The sequence below is a fragment of the Nipponia nippon genome, unplaced genomic scaffold (genome assembly GCF_047370975.1).
Source record: "Nipponia nippon isolate SJK-2023a ecotype South Korea unplaced genomic scaffold, ASM4737097v1 scaffold_19, whole genome shotgun sequence".
In the NCBI taxonomy this organism is placed as follows: domain Eukaryota; kingdom Metazoa; phylum Chordata; class Aves; order Pelecaniformes; family Threskiornithidae; genus Nipponia; species Nipponia nippon.
Genome location: NW_028262335.1, coordinates 6744565 through 6757762, shown reverse-complemented (window position 1 = coordinate 6757762; position 13198 = coordinate 6744565). Strand labels below are relative to the sequence as shown.

At 50.3% G+C, this 13198-nt stretch overlaps 1 protein-coding gene across 2 annotated transcripts; it reads left to right on the top strand.

Moving 5' to 3' along the window:
- Positions 1-1653: 1653 nt before the first annotated feature.
- LOC104009054 (uncharacterized) lies at positions 1654-12766 on the top strand. 2 transcript variants are annotated; one of them, XM_087755499.1, is made up of 6 exons: positions 1654-1874; positions 9797-9848; positions 10155-10342; positions 10778-10933; positions 11679-11789; positions 12004-12766. In XM_087755499.1, exons 1-6 carry the CDS (start codon positions 1734-1736, stop codon positions 12115-12117), a joined length of 762 nt encoding a protein of 253 aa, XP_087611625.1. In that variant the 5' UTR covers positions 1654-1733; the 3' UTR covers positions 12118-12766. The 2 variants fall into 2 exon arrangements, with proteins under 2 accessions (XP_087611625.1, XP_087611626.1); XM_087755500.1 differs by lacking the exon at positions 1654-1874 and adding an exon at positions 4311-4698.
- The last annotated feature ends 432 nt before the right edge of the window (positions 12767-13198 follow it).

Here is a 13198-nt window from a genome sequence, read left to right as displayed (position 1 = left end):
AGACCTATCAGGGAAAGGGGCAATTTATGATGGATATTGCCCTTACGGTTTGTTTGCAAAGTGCTGTGGATGTTTATGATGCCATAAAAAGGCACTGTAAGGCACAATTAAACACAACACGCTTTGTATTTAAAGCTTTTGCAACGGGCAAACGCTTTGTATGCGCTAAACCTTGGACTCGGTTTGCTGCTTAGTGGTAAGAAGCTGCGGACCCGTTCGGCCCAGCGAGAGCCCGGGGCTCCGCAGCTGCTGGAGGGAGAGAGCAGGCGGGCGGCTCTGCCAGGAGTCACCATCACAGCCACGGCTTTCCCAAAGACAACACCAAAAACACCGATCAAGAAGCCACGCCGCTGGTCAGCCTTGCTTGCACCCCACGCTTTCTGTGTCTAAGGGCCTGAGATATGATGCAAGTATCTCGCAATCTTCATCTCGCCCTGGAGCGGGAGGTGACCATCAAACCTCCCTCGAGCTATCCAGCAGCAACAGGCGTTTTCAGGTACGCGGAGCCCGTACGTTCTTGGGAGCTACTGCAGTTGTTTAGAAATAAACCAACAAAAGGGGAATGGGGGCAGGCTCATCAGATGTTTTTGCCTTTTCCACAGAATTTGAACAAATTACGAAATCTCTCTGGGCTTTAGTTTCCCAAGTACATGGGGAGGGGCTATTCTTGACATATATCAGGATGAAGTGAATGTTTTAAAAGCTTACTGACCTTTTAATAAAGAAAATAAAGAGCACTATAGTACTGACAGGTGTAACGAAAGCCTTTATACCTACATACACCAATTCCTACACGTGAGTGTGTGCAGATCAATAACCGACCGTTTATCGGGGAAAGCCTGTGCGGGCACTGTGCGTAACGTGTGTCGGGACCAGCTAAAGCGAGGAAGCCTGCAGCCGTTTCCAGGAACAGGCCGCCCCCAACGCGGAACGAGCGGTGAAGTGATGCCGTAAGGGCCAAAAAGGCACCTTGGTCTGCGCCTCTGGCCGAACTTGGGGAGTCCAGAAACGGGCTTCAGTCCTGCCCCTGCTCCATCGCCCCGCTAGAGAGCTGCTGTCTTTTCTCTGTGCTTCTGCCCACTCCCAGATGTTGGGGGTAGCAATTTCGCCGTTGTCCATTCGCGTCAGTCGCAGGAATACTGATTATTTCTCACCGAGCAGCCGTGCGATGGCCAGCAGCGCTGCGGCCGTGCTAAGGGCAGTCGGTCCCCGCTGCGACAAAGCGGGTTCTGCTTCTTCCCTGCGGAAATTTGTGGAACAGGGCGTTTAGGTAAAACTGCCCCGGGAGCGAGCCGGGCTGCGGTCTTCGTGGGAGAGGGAAGAGCAGATTTAGCTTTCCCTCTTCAAAGCCAACCACTCTCTGAGCCCCCTCTTTCCCTCCGCGGGGCGGGGGGCTGCAGCCGAGGGCTCGGGCAGATCCCCCGCGGCCGAGGGCCGGCCCCCGCCCCGCCGCCCGGCCCAGCGCCCTCCCGGCAGGGGAGGCTCCGGCCGCCGCTCCCCCCGCAGGAGCCGGCGCCGCTGCAGCGGGAGCCGCCGGGAGGGCGGGAGCCGAGCCCCGGGGCGGCGGGGGCCCGGGGGGGGGGCGCGGGGGCCGCGGCCGGAGGCAGCGGGGGCGGCGCGGGGCCGGGCCGGGCCGGGCCGGGCGGGGCGGCGGGGGCGGGACCGGGGCGGCGGTGCCGGCTCCACGCCGCGCAGGTTAAGAGCCGCGCCGAGCCGAGCCCAGCCGCGCCAGCATGGCCCAGCCGCGCTGCCGCTCCGTGCTCATCACCGGCTGCAGCCGGGGCATCGGGCTGGGGCTGGTGCGGGGGCTGGCAGCCGCCAACCCCTCCCCGGACTTCGTCTTTGCGACCTGCCGGTACCCCGAGAAGGCGCAGGTAACCGGGGCGGGGGGCGCCGGGGCTCCCCGGGAGGGGATGCTGCCAGCCCGCGGGAGCGCCGCGCCTCCGCCGCCCTCCGGCTGCCGGGGCCCCCGGGGCCGGGCCGGGTAGGGCTGGGCTGGGCTGGGCAGGGCTGGGCTGCCGGAGCTCTCCCCAGCCAGGAGCCCGCCGCAGGCACCGCTGGAGAGGAACCTGGCGGGGGCTGCAGCCCCGAGCACCGGTCCCGGCAGGTAGAGCCAGCCGGGGGGGGCTGGCGGAGCGGGGGAAGGGGAAGGCAGTCGTGGAAGCGGGGAACAGGCTGAGCATCTCTGCAGCCCAGCGCCGGGGTCCCGGCAGCAAGAGCCCAGGGTGGGATGGGAGCCGTGGGCTGAGCTCCCGCCCGGGGTGGGTGGCCGGGTCGGATAAAGCCGGTGCCGTGGAAGTCTCCGAGGCTGGAGGGGAAATGAGCGCGGGGTGCTGCTCTTTGGGTACCTCTGTGCATGTCCCGAGAGGAGGCGAGGCGGCCGGAGGCGCGCAGGCAGGCCGGACGGCTGCAGCATCCCGGGCGCTCCTGCCAGCCGCTGCCTCGAGTCCCCGAGGCTCTCGCTGGGTTTGCGGCTGGACGTAAGCCTGTCCTGGCCTTCTCCAGTTTTGCACGGAGCTGGAGCCCTGCAGGGGTAGTCCATCCCCCAGAAGCCTTCCCAGTGGAACCCATTTGAGCTTTCCTTGTCTCTTCTACACGGTGTGTCTGTGTCCGCAGAAGGAGCTGTGCCCCATCTGTCTCTTCCCTTTCTCTGCTGGACTTGCAACAACTGAGAAGGCCCAAATGAATGATGACTTAAATGCTCCTCTTAGTGCCCTTCTCGGCTGCGTAGGGACCAGAGCCTTCTGCTTTTGTCATGTTGCTGGTGAATTCGCTTGCAGCCCCTTCCCCTTTGAGCCAGCGTTCCTGCTGCTACAGCACAGCAGTAATGCGTTTGGACTCCTTCCCCATCCCTAGACTGTCAGACAAATTAAATAAATGACTGTCAGACAAATTAAAGGCACTCCCCAAACCTTTGGGAGGCGAACTGATGATGAGGGTGACCAGTCTGCTCACTCTGTGGCCACTCCTGTCCTCTGTTGCATCTCCAGCCTGCTCTTGACTCTCCTAAGTCAGGTAGTATGCTGCTAGGGCAGCCCTGCGATGCCCACGGGTATCGCCCTCTTCCCTTCCTGGGAAAACCCCAGTGCTCCAGAGCTGCAAGGCTCTGGGCTCCGGGGCTGTCTCAAAGCCCTGTGTATTGCCACAGGCACTCGGTGGGAGAATTGATACCAAAAGCCCTGCTTCGGCATCTCCCCTATTTCAAGCACGGCACAAAGCTGCCTTAGCGAAAGGCAAATTCCGTGGCACGCCCAGAGGTAAAAAGAGCTTGTATGTCTGTTCCCTTATTGTAGATTTTATTCTTTTCAGTGCAAACTGTGATCGCACCATGCTAGCAATAAACAAAATGTAGTGACTTAGCTACACACAAACTTTAAAAGATGGTGCTTGAGGCTGGCGGCACGGGGCTGGCCAGGTAATGCCGGCAGGCTGGCCACGCCGTTCTCCAGCAGCGCTGCGCTGCTCTACAGGTACTTATGAAGCGGAAGGAAAAGGTCTTAATTTTGTTTCTTCTTGTCAACAAAATCTCTCCAGCACAAAGGCACATTTAGGCTATTTCTGAATCAAATTGCGGAGAAACAGCCCAGCGAGACTGAAATCTGATGCGCAGACTGCCTTTCGGAGCCGCTGGTTCCTGCAGCTTCCCCCGCAGCCCCCCTTCGGCACTACATGAGCTCCTGAACCAGTGTTTGCTGCCATTCTCTTTGCTTTTAACTCCTGTTACGGGGTCTGGCGGCTGTCCCGGCTGTGTTTCCTGTTAGCGACTGCACAGCAGCGTGGTACAGGAAACCGGCAGAGACATATGACCTGGTGTTAGATAGAAATCTCCCTGCTCGGTTGTTTGTTCTAAAGCTGCTTTAGCCGGTGCTGAGGGAGGTTCTCTTTTGCACCAATTGGCCCTCGTGTTCAGCAGTGATTTCTCATTATAATGGTCTTGGATCAGTTACACGGAGGGGCGAAATGGTGCCTTCAATAGGAAGAGCTTCCTAGGAAACGTTACACGGACGTATCTTAACACAACTTGTGAGGGTTTTTGCATTGCCAGTATTTACAAAGCTCGAGCAAAAAGGCTGGTGAGCCTGCACGAGGAGATAAAGCAGCCTTCAAATAGTGCAGTGTGCCTGGGAAGAGCCTGGGTCACTCCTTGCTTGCAGCGGTAGAAACCTGGAAAGCTGCTGGCAGTCGTGTCTCCTGGAGGCAGGAAGCTGGCCAAGAGCCACGTTCCAGTAGCCCCGAGTGGTGATTCTGCTGGCTACACGGGGTGCAGCCGAGGCTTTTTTCTTTTTTTTTTGGGGGGGGGCAAGGTTTGTCCTTGGTGGATCAGGGTGGGTTTTTGTTCTTTGTAAGGACCTCTAGGCCATGTGCTGTGCTTTGGCAGTACATCAATAGAAACCTCTGCAGCCAGCTGAAAGCATATTTTGAACAGATGGGTTTGGAAACTCCACAAGGAAGGGAAATCTTTATGAAGGTATTGCAGTAGTCTCACCAATGTTATCTGTCCCATCTGCAATGCATAAAGTTGGCACAAAACTTTCTGACCTTCTGAGGTGTGTTTCCACCATGCCACTAGTCCTTCTAGCTGGCAGAGGGCAAGCACAGACGTGCTTGAGCTGCTAGCGATGGGAGTCTTAGCACATTATACAGCCGACTATCTCAAAGCTTGGATCCAATTTGGCAATGTTGCTTGAGCGTGGTAAGGTAAGGAAAGGCAAAGGTTCAGTGATTTTTCTTTTCTTTTTTTTTTCTTTCTTAGAGAGAAAACTTTGCCTTCACTGACTTTTCAGTCGAATCTTGAAAACCCAGAGTTGGGGTTCCTGCGCTCCAGAGGCTGGCACTGCAGACCTGTAGTGCACATGCAGTGGGCTTTGCCCACCTGAGACCTGGTTGTTGATCACGCAGCCTGGGCTGTAAAGCTGAGTGACTTGTTCTTTCTCTGCACACCTGAGCTGTCAGCGCTTGCTTTGTCTCGTGACAGTGATTCAAGCAGTCTAATTTTGTTTCCTCCTACTTTGCTCTGTGGTAGGTGACCATACAAAAAATCCTGCTTAATATGAGTGCGCTGCCCCCCACTTCGTCTTTCTGGATTAGAGGATGGACTTGGAGAACAGCAACTTTGGGCAGTTCTTTTAAATTCCTCTTTCATCTGGTTCGGTAGAGTAGCACGTTCCTGTTGCAGAATGCAGGGAGGGGGGAAAAGGATGAGAAAAGCTTAAATGAAAAGCCTTTTAAAAATCACCTTCACGTTTTTAGAGGGAAAGTGATTAAATATGCTTAGCTGCTGGCAAATCCAGCGCCCATCTTGGGGACAATAGTCAGCAGACCAGTGTACTAGCTACTCAGGTAGCTGAGCGTTATCCAGAGAGTCTCTTGTTATCCAGAGTCTCTTGGCAGAGTGTGTGCTGTTACACAGATGTCTGTCCACTGTTTGGAGGACTCCAAAGTATGCAGTCAAGAGCCCCTAAGGACCTGACTTGAGAAAGAGATGCTGGAGAAGAGTCTGACTTTGCTTTCCTCTGCTTACTACAGAAAGCAGCATGTCTTACTACAGAAAGCAGCACGTCTCCTGTAACTTGCTAACCCTGGGATAACGCTGAGCAGCTGCAAGCTTTTGCATGTGAGCCTGTGCTGGCAGAAGTTGTAGTAACTTGAGTTCTTGTGCTGAATAGCTCCTAGGTGGCCTCCACAGAACATTTGCCTAACAAATGGGCTTTAGATCACAGATAACATGCAGCAGGCCTGCAGGCACATCTAGATAACCGCTGCCCCTCCTTGAAAAGTACCATACTAGACTCCTTCAGCCACACTTTGATTCTGATCTGCCTTTACTTGGGCTGCTCCAGCACTGAGAGTGGAAGCAGCTACAAATCTCTTGCAAAATAATCCTGACGTCCCGTCTTTGCTCTCCAGATGGACAAAACCACAGTACAGTTATTATTGGGCAGTCTGTATGGGCTCATGGACCCATCTGTAATTCTCCCCTCCTCCTCCTTTTCTTTCTTGCTCTTTCTTCCCCTATCCTTCCCAATAAAAAGGAAAAAAAAAAATCTGACCTGAAGTCTAAGACTACACCTAACAATGGTGTAGTCCCCTCTCTGACTTGCCGAGGTATGGAAGGAAGAGATGGCTTTCTGGGGAAGCCAGGTAGCTGATGGGATCCGAATGGCCGTGGTGTAAATCTGTCCACAGTGCTTCCCGTGCTCAGCGTGGCTCTGCTAGGCTGGGCTGAGAGCTGAACGTGGGGCCTCAGGACGGGAGCATCTCCTGTTCCTCCTGCTCCCCCCGCCAGCCCAACGGTGCTCCCAGGTGAATGAGAAAGCATTCGGTTCCTCGCTGCTCAAGAGTCTTCTGCTGGGTGCTGGAAAGCTTCCCGGGCTTATGTGCTGTTTCCCTTCCTCTGAAGTAGGAGATAGCGTTACTAACAGCGCGGTGTCTGTTCCCTTGTCAGACGCAGAGCTCTCGCTGAAGTGCTTCTGCACACTGTCTCTGTCAGGTTTTGGTTTTGTTTTTTCTTTGCTACATATTTTAGCCATGTGGTCTGCTATTTGGAAGAGCAGCTGAGCAATCTCTGGAGCAGTACTCTAGCAAGATTGATGTGTTATGTCAGGGAAAGGGGGCATTCTCAAAGTCTTTCTAATTTTGGGTTATTGCAGTGTCGTTTTTTTTTTTTTCCTGGAAGTGTTTTGCACTTCCTACAGCATTAAGGTCTGGCTCTTCTTGAGTCAGAGAGGACTGTGGGTTTGGGGCAGTCTGCAGCAGCTTGGTGTAAGCTATTACACAATCAAACAGTAAGTTGGCTGTACACCGTGATACGGAATAGCCCGTCTCAGAGAGACGCGGACAAGTATGATACATCTTTGGCTTTGTCCTGAGTGCAAGCAGGATGATGTGAAAGGACACCCAAGGACCCTTTGCCTGACAAAGCTGCCTATGGGCTATGTGAGTCCGGCTTGATTGCTTCCAACTGGCCTAGTGTGGCCAGATCCTTTCCAAGAGTTGTAACTGAAGTGAATAATGCTTTCATAAAGAAGGCAAAGTAAATCTTGCTAAATGACAAAGACAACATAACATTCCTGGTTGAAATCTAGCAATAAATATCCCGTGTACTGATGAGTCTGTATCTGGAGCCTTGAGTGCCAGAGGATCTTGTTTAAATTGGAGTAGGCTGCCTCTTTGTTAATCGTAATTAAAATCAGCGAGCAGGAAACAACAGATGCTAATCAGAGTTTAAAGTTTTCTTGGAATCAGGGGTAACTATTCAGGTGCAGAGCACTTCTAGAGCTACTATGCTAAACACAGTGTTAGGGAGCTGTGTTGTGGGTTTTTGTTGGTTTTGTTTGTTTGTCTTGTTTGTTTTTAAATTGTACAGTACTTCAACTAAAAATGACTTAGCCTGGGATATGTTGGCTGTACCTACTGTCTTTAAGCGAAACTGCGTAAATTGACATTAAAATACAAGCTGCGCTTCAAACAGCAGCACCACTGAGCTCGCTGATTCTCACGTACGCGTTGCCATTATGGGCTGCGCTGGCTCTGTTAGGCTGTGCTCCGAGACCTTGTCTTCCCAGGAGTTTAACCTATTTGCCCTGGGTGCAGTGGCTCTGCGCTAGCATGTTGGCATACAAAAAGTGAGCACAAGTCTGCTGCCAAAAAAGCCCCTTGCAGGCTACTTTGGTGGTGTAGGTTTGTTTTTTTATTGGTTTTGTTGGTTTTTTTTGGTTTGGTTTTGCTGGGGTTTGTTTTGGGGAGAGAACAAGGCATTTAACAGATGACCACAGTGAGTTTCAGGAAAGCTTCAGTGGGCAGTCAATAACTAGTATATGCATGCATTGCAGTAGTATTTTCAGAGTTCTCTGGACACAGAAGGGTTTTGATCTCTTTGATCAAAACTGCTTGGGCTGGGGGAAGAGGAGAAGCAACACAGGTGGCTGGTGGCTTGAAATGGCTATATCTGATCGTGCTGCCATGAACTTGTCTCGGTCCTCCTCTCCTCATGTTCCTTCTAGTCACAGCAGGGAAAAGAATGGGCTTTTCTGCAATTTTTAGGTTTCCTAACTGGATTTTTCAGCTTGTTTATATCAGGTGGGGTAGCATTCTTGAAGACCAAAGCTGTCTAAGTTAGCTTTATGCCTGGAAGCTGCTTCTGAGAAACTTAAACCACTGAAGTGGGAGTCACTTGTTAACTAAGTAATTAACTAAATGGAAAAACCATTGAATTTTAAACCTGATTTGCATGCAGCAATTGTAATTTCATGCTGTTTATGCTCTGGAGAATGCTTAGTGCTACGGGGTTTGGAGTTCTTAATTGAACATAGTGCTGACTTCAGAAGCCTCGCAGTTGCTGTCGCTACACAGAACATCTCTGGCCTTTTAGCAAAAGTTAGTAGCGTGTTCCTGTCGGAGAGTAAAGCAATCTGACTATAAATAAATGAACAAACCTTGAGAAGCCAGAGCACTTCTGGAGTTTATTATCAAGCAAGCGATACTGTCAAACTAAAGTCCAGTGAGCAGTCCAAAGCCACATAATTATTGCAGGCCTTGACATGGCAGAACTATTTCATGCCTGGCTATCAATAAACAAGATAGTGTGTTCTGAGCCTTTTATCTGTTGAAAACTGTCCCATTAAGCCCTTTCCAAGGGAAGGAATGTCTTCTGGTTTTGTGCTTCTGACTTGTTCCCCTTCCTTCCCCCTCCCCTTAAGAGCCTTAACTGCAGTTGTAGATTGTCCTCAGTGGGAGAACAAATTTTCTAAACAAGCCTGGAGGAATCCTGCAGAGTATGAGCTGAGTTAAAAGATGTAATGCATTATAGCTTGACAGAGGACATGGTGTCCCTAAGTGTCTCCAAGTGGCAAAGTACTCCTCTTTCAAAATCAGCCCTCCTGACCCCTATTCCCAACGGGCTCCTAAAGAAATGGATTTGCTTGAGCTGGAATGTTTGTCCAGGGTTGCTCAGTCTCCTAAACGTGGCTGGGAGTATGTAACCCATCTGTTACATTTGGCCACGCTTCCCACTTGGCTACATGGCACAGAAACCTAAGTATTCCAGCTTGGCCCATAAATCCAATTTGGACATGCTTTGTCTAGCAGCAACACCAGTATAGTACTAATTTTCTCCAAGTCACTCTTCTACTGAGAGGTAGTAGGCAGATGACTGAATTATAGCTAGCTAGCAGAGAGAGAATTGTTCTCGTGGACAGTTGCTGTGTATGTAACCGATTTCATGTGTGCTTTACCTTCAGTTACAAGATTTGAAGCTGATGAGAGTGCTGGGAAACAGAATTTCCATGGGAAAATTGCTAGGGAACTTTTCCTGCAAACAGTAATTCCAAATGTCTTGTCTTAAGCATTCCTCTTGCCTTGAACTGATGTCTAGCACTAGCTGAGCTTCAGAATTACACTTTTCTTACGGAAGTGGGGAATTACTGGTTTGGAGGGCAGTCTGAGCGCCGGGTCTGCTGTGGAGCTGGCAACGGTAGCCGCTTGATCAAAGACCTTTGGTTACACTGCAAACACACCCTCGAGCTGTACAGGCTGAGCTCTAGCTCTGTAATCTAGTGTGCTGGTATCTTGACTAAGCAGGTGAAGGGTCCAGTTTTTTGAAGCAGTTGATCTTGCTCTCAGGAAAGCTGCTCAGCAAGTTGGAAAACAAAGCAGTATCGCTGCCTTCAGTCCAATTCTGAAAACAAATGGCCGTTACAATTCTGGAAGTGCAGATCTTGAACTGTTTTATCTAATAGCCATGGAGATATATAGAGATATATATATATAAAAGATAACAATAATTTTTCCTTCCTAGGAACTCCAGCAGCTTAGCAAGCAATACAGCAATATCAAGCTCCTCCAACTGGGTGAGTAAAGGGCTTATACAGAAGTATGTTCAGCCAAGTCAGGTGAGAGCATCTTAAGAAACTGGTCTCCTGAGTGATCAGTAGCTGTACCTGACCTCCAGCAGCTGAAAGCGATTACCCTCATCTTATGATAACACTGGGGAAACATAATCTATGTAAAGACTTCTGTGCATTGTCACCTGTGTGCTGCCTAAATGTTCCCATTCAGACTAATGCCTTAGCTTTGATTTAGCATGTGTTGTATAGGGACAGATGGCATTTGAACCAACGCAGTTCACTGTGGCTCTTCTTGGCTCCTCTGTGCAGATGTGGTCTGTGAAAACAGCATCAAGAAAGTAGTCAAGGAAGTGGAAGAAATTGTGGGAGACAAAGGTCTGAACTGCCTCATTAACAATGCTGGCATCAATGTGCTTGCTTCCTTGGAAGAAGTCACAGCAGAGACAATGCTCACCATTTATGAAACCAATACAGTCGCCCAGCTGATGGTCACCAAGGTGAGAACTGGGAGGAATGTGCTTAATCTATGGTACTATAAGAGGCTTTTCCACTAGTGAGCTGGACATGCAACCCAAGCATTTGTCACCTTGGAACTGTACAGATACAGGTCTGATAGCAAACTTCATGCCTAGAGAGCAGCAAGAGATCCTTTCTATCAAGGATCTTTCTTTAAGTCCATCTGGTATGAGGTCACTTCAGTGGACAGGTTGGGCTAGGAGGTGGGCAGAAGAGACTGAAGGTCCTTGCACCTCACAGCTGGCTGTTATAGAAAGGTTTCCTATGGCCAGCTTGTCTGGGGAGCCATTGCCATTCTGTGCTGGTGGCATGGAGTTGTACTGCAGCTCTTCATAGAGCAGAACCTGAGAGTCCAGCTTGCCTTGAATGGGCCAAGGGCAAGCAGACCAAATTAAAACAAACTCTTGTTTTCACAGGCTTTTCTCCCCCTTCTGAGGAAGGCAGCCCAGCTGAGCACAGGAATGGGCTGCCACAGAGCTGCTATTATCAATATGTCCTCTCTTGCTGCCTCCATGCAACTCGTCCAGGCAAATGAGATGTTCCTCAAGGTCTACCCCTACAGGATAGCAAAGGTTTGTGAGCTTCCCTGGGCTGTGCTCACTGGGTGAGGGCAGGCCTGTGAATTAAAGACCACTCTGAGCTTAAGACGATGATCTGAGGTGTGCAGCACTTCCTTGGACAGCCTGAAACAGGAACTGTTCTTGTTCTTTGTGTGGGTGGAAATGAGACCTGTGAAAACCATGCATCTGGAGCAAGCATGCCAACTTCTTAAGAACAGGCTCACAAATGCTCCACCGCTACTCTGATATAGATCCATTTCAGAGGGACTTGGCATTCAGGGAAGAACTTATGCCGTCAGGTGTGTGTCCTATTAGCTGTGTTCCTCTCCAGTCCAAGCAAGATAGCAGGTGTGAAACTCAACAAAAGGTGTGCTGACCTGTACGTGGTAATGCTAGTTAGTGAGAGGTGGAGTTTTTAGTTTTGTCACATCCAGAGACTGAGTTTGTACGAATAGTCAAGATCAGACATACAGTTTCTCCTACACCACCTACTCATAAGCTGTTAATATGCTTGTTTTCCCTGTTCAGAAGTAAAAAACGAATGTTTGTGTAGTGATTATTGCAGAAAAACAGAGTCCTTATGTCAATATTATTTTCCCCATAGCTCCTTAGGAGTTTCAACTACTGTGATACTGTTACTGCCCCTTCATTTGTCAGGAGACAGCGTGGTGGAAGGGAGGTGGCAATTAGCTTGGCTTAAGGTCTTGCTCAAGGTTTGTAAAACCAGCTCACTAATAGATGGTTTCCACTCCTGTAGACGGCACTGAACATGATCACCAGGTGTCTTGCTGCAGACTTGAAATCGGATGGAATTCTCTGTATTTCTCTGCATCCAGGCTGGCTTCAGACCGACATGGGCGGAACCATGGTAAGTGACATCTCTCTGAAAATGTGACATCTGACTCCCTTGTTGTCCCAGCCCTTGAGCAAGAACCCGCTGTGCAGTATACACTTCCATGTGCTGCAGAGGCACGCTATGAAACGTGAAAATACATTGCACTTGATTCTAGTAACTCCTTAAATGCATTTGATTCTGTTCTGTAGGATATTCCCAGTAATAATCTAAGCTTGATTTGCTCTAGGCTCCCATGCAGGTGCAAGAGGCTATCCCAGGTATTCTCTCCGTCCTGGACCGTCTTGGTGAAAAAGAAAATGGTTCCTTCCTGGACTGGCAAGGGGAAACTCTACCATGGTAGAAGTGCACAGTATGCTACAGAAACAGCACGTCAGTCTCTATTTAACTTGTGCCACTAATGTCTGTGTCTCTAGGGTTTTCTTATACGCTAGTTGAAATAGCCAGCCTGATATCCAGCCTCTCTCTAGGCATACCTGGAAAGTGAGGTGGCTGACTCTTTTACTTGGTATTGCTACTGCTCTGTTCTAATGCTTCCTGCAGCTACTACTGTGCTCTTAGTGACGTGGGTATCTCCTGGAACCATCTAAAATAGATTAAAAACTGCAAGTTAAATCCAGGGGCCGGTTCCTCTTCACTTCCAAAACCAAAGTGGGCCTCTCGCTCTCTGCAGAAGTAAATGACCTGACCTCAGAGCAAGGCCAGTGTAGGCTGTCAGATTCCAGTATGTTCAGTCTGCTGGAGACGTGTCTCTGGGAAAGGGCCTTCGGTTTCCTTCAGTCCTAATTGAGCCAAGGCTGAAATTGCCCAGCTCTAAACTATGTGAATTTGGTACTTCTGTAAATTCCTCAGCAACCTCTGAGTGTCCCCAGGTTGACAGCACACACCAGGCACTTGCTTTGTTCCCAGGGGGTGACTAACATCCTGATACGGGGGTGGGAATGTTGTTTTGTATATAAACTTCTGAAATGTCTTCAATAAAGTCTTGTTTAAACAAATAGTCTGTTTACTAAACTCCTTTAGTTAATTTCTCTGTGTGTAACTTTCTCTTAGTGGGTTTCTCTTCCCTGAGCAGAGAACTGGACTTGTACCTTGCAGGAAGAAACTCCAGCCATCGCTGTCTCCTTCAGGCTAGATGGGTTTAACATGGTGGGGTGTACCTGAAACCCTTGTTCTGGTCAGAAATACTAAAAGCAGCTGGTGGAAAGATCTGTGTTCTGCCTTAGGTAGGGATAAAAGCAAAAAGTTCTTTGAAGTCTGGGATTGGCTTCAACGTCGCGCCCTCACGCCAGCTGATCAGGCACTTTCATGTTGTGCCAAGGTGGCAGGTTCCCGTACCGAGTGAGGGAAGACAAACGCAGCCAGGTAAGTGGGAGAGACAGGCGTGGCTGTTCCTGGGCAGCAGCCACTGTGAGACCTGCCCT

Bases quoted from the DNA above. Each gene is read 5' to 3' on its own strand.
- LOC104009054 (XM_087755499.1), top strand. From the start codon at position 1,734: ATGGCCCAGCCGCGCTGCCGCTCCGTGCTCATCACCGGCTGCAGCCGG. The intron at 9,849-10,154 runs GTGAGTAAAGGG...TCCTCTGTGCAG, and splicing joins TATCAAGCTCCTCCAACTGG to ATGTGGTCTGTGAAAACAGC. The intron at 10,934-11,678 runs GTTTGTGAGCTT...CCACTCCTGTAG, and splicing joins ACCCCTACAGGATAGCAAAG to ACGGCACTGAACATGATCAC.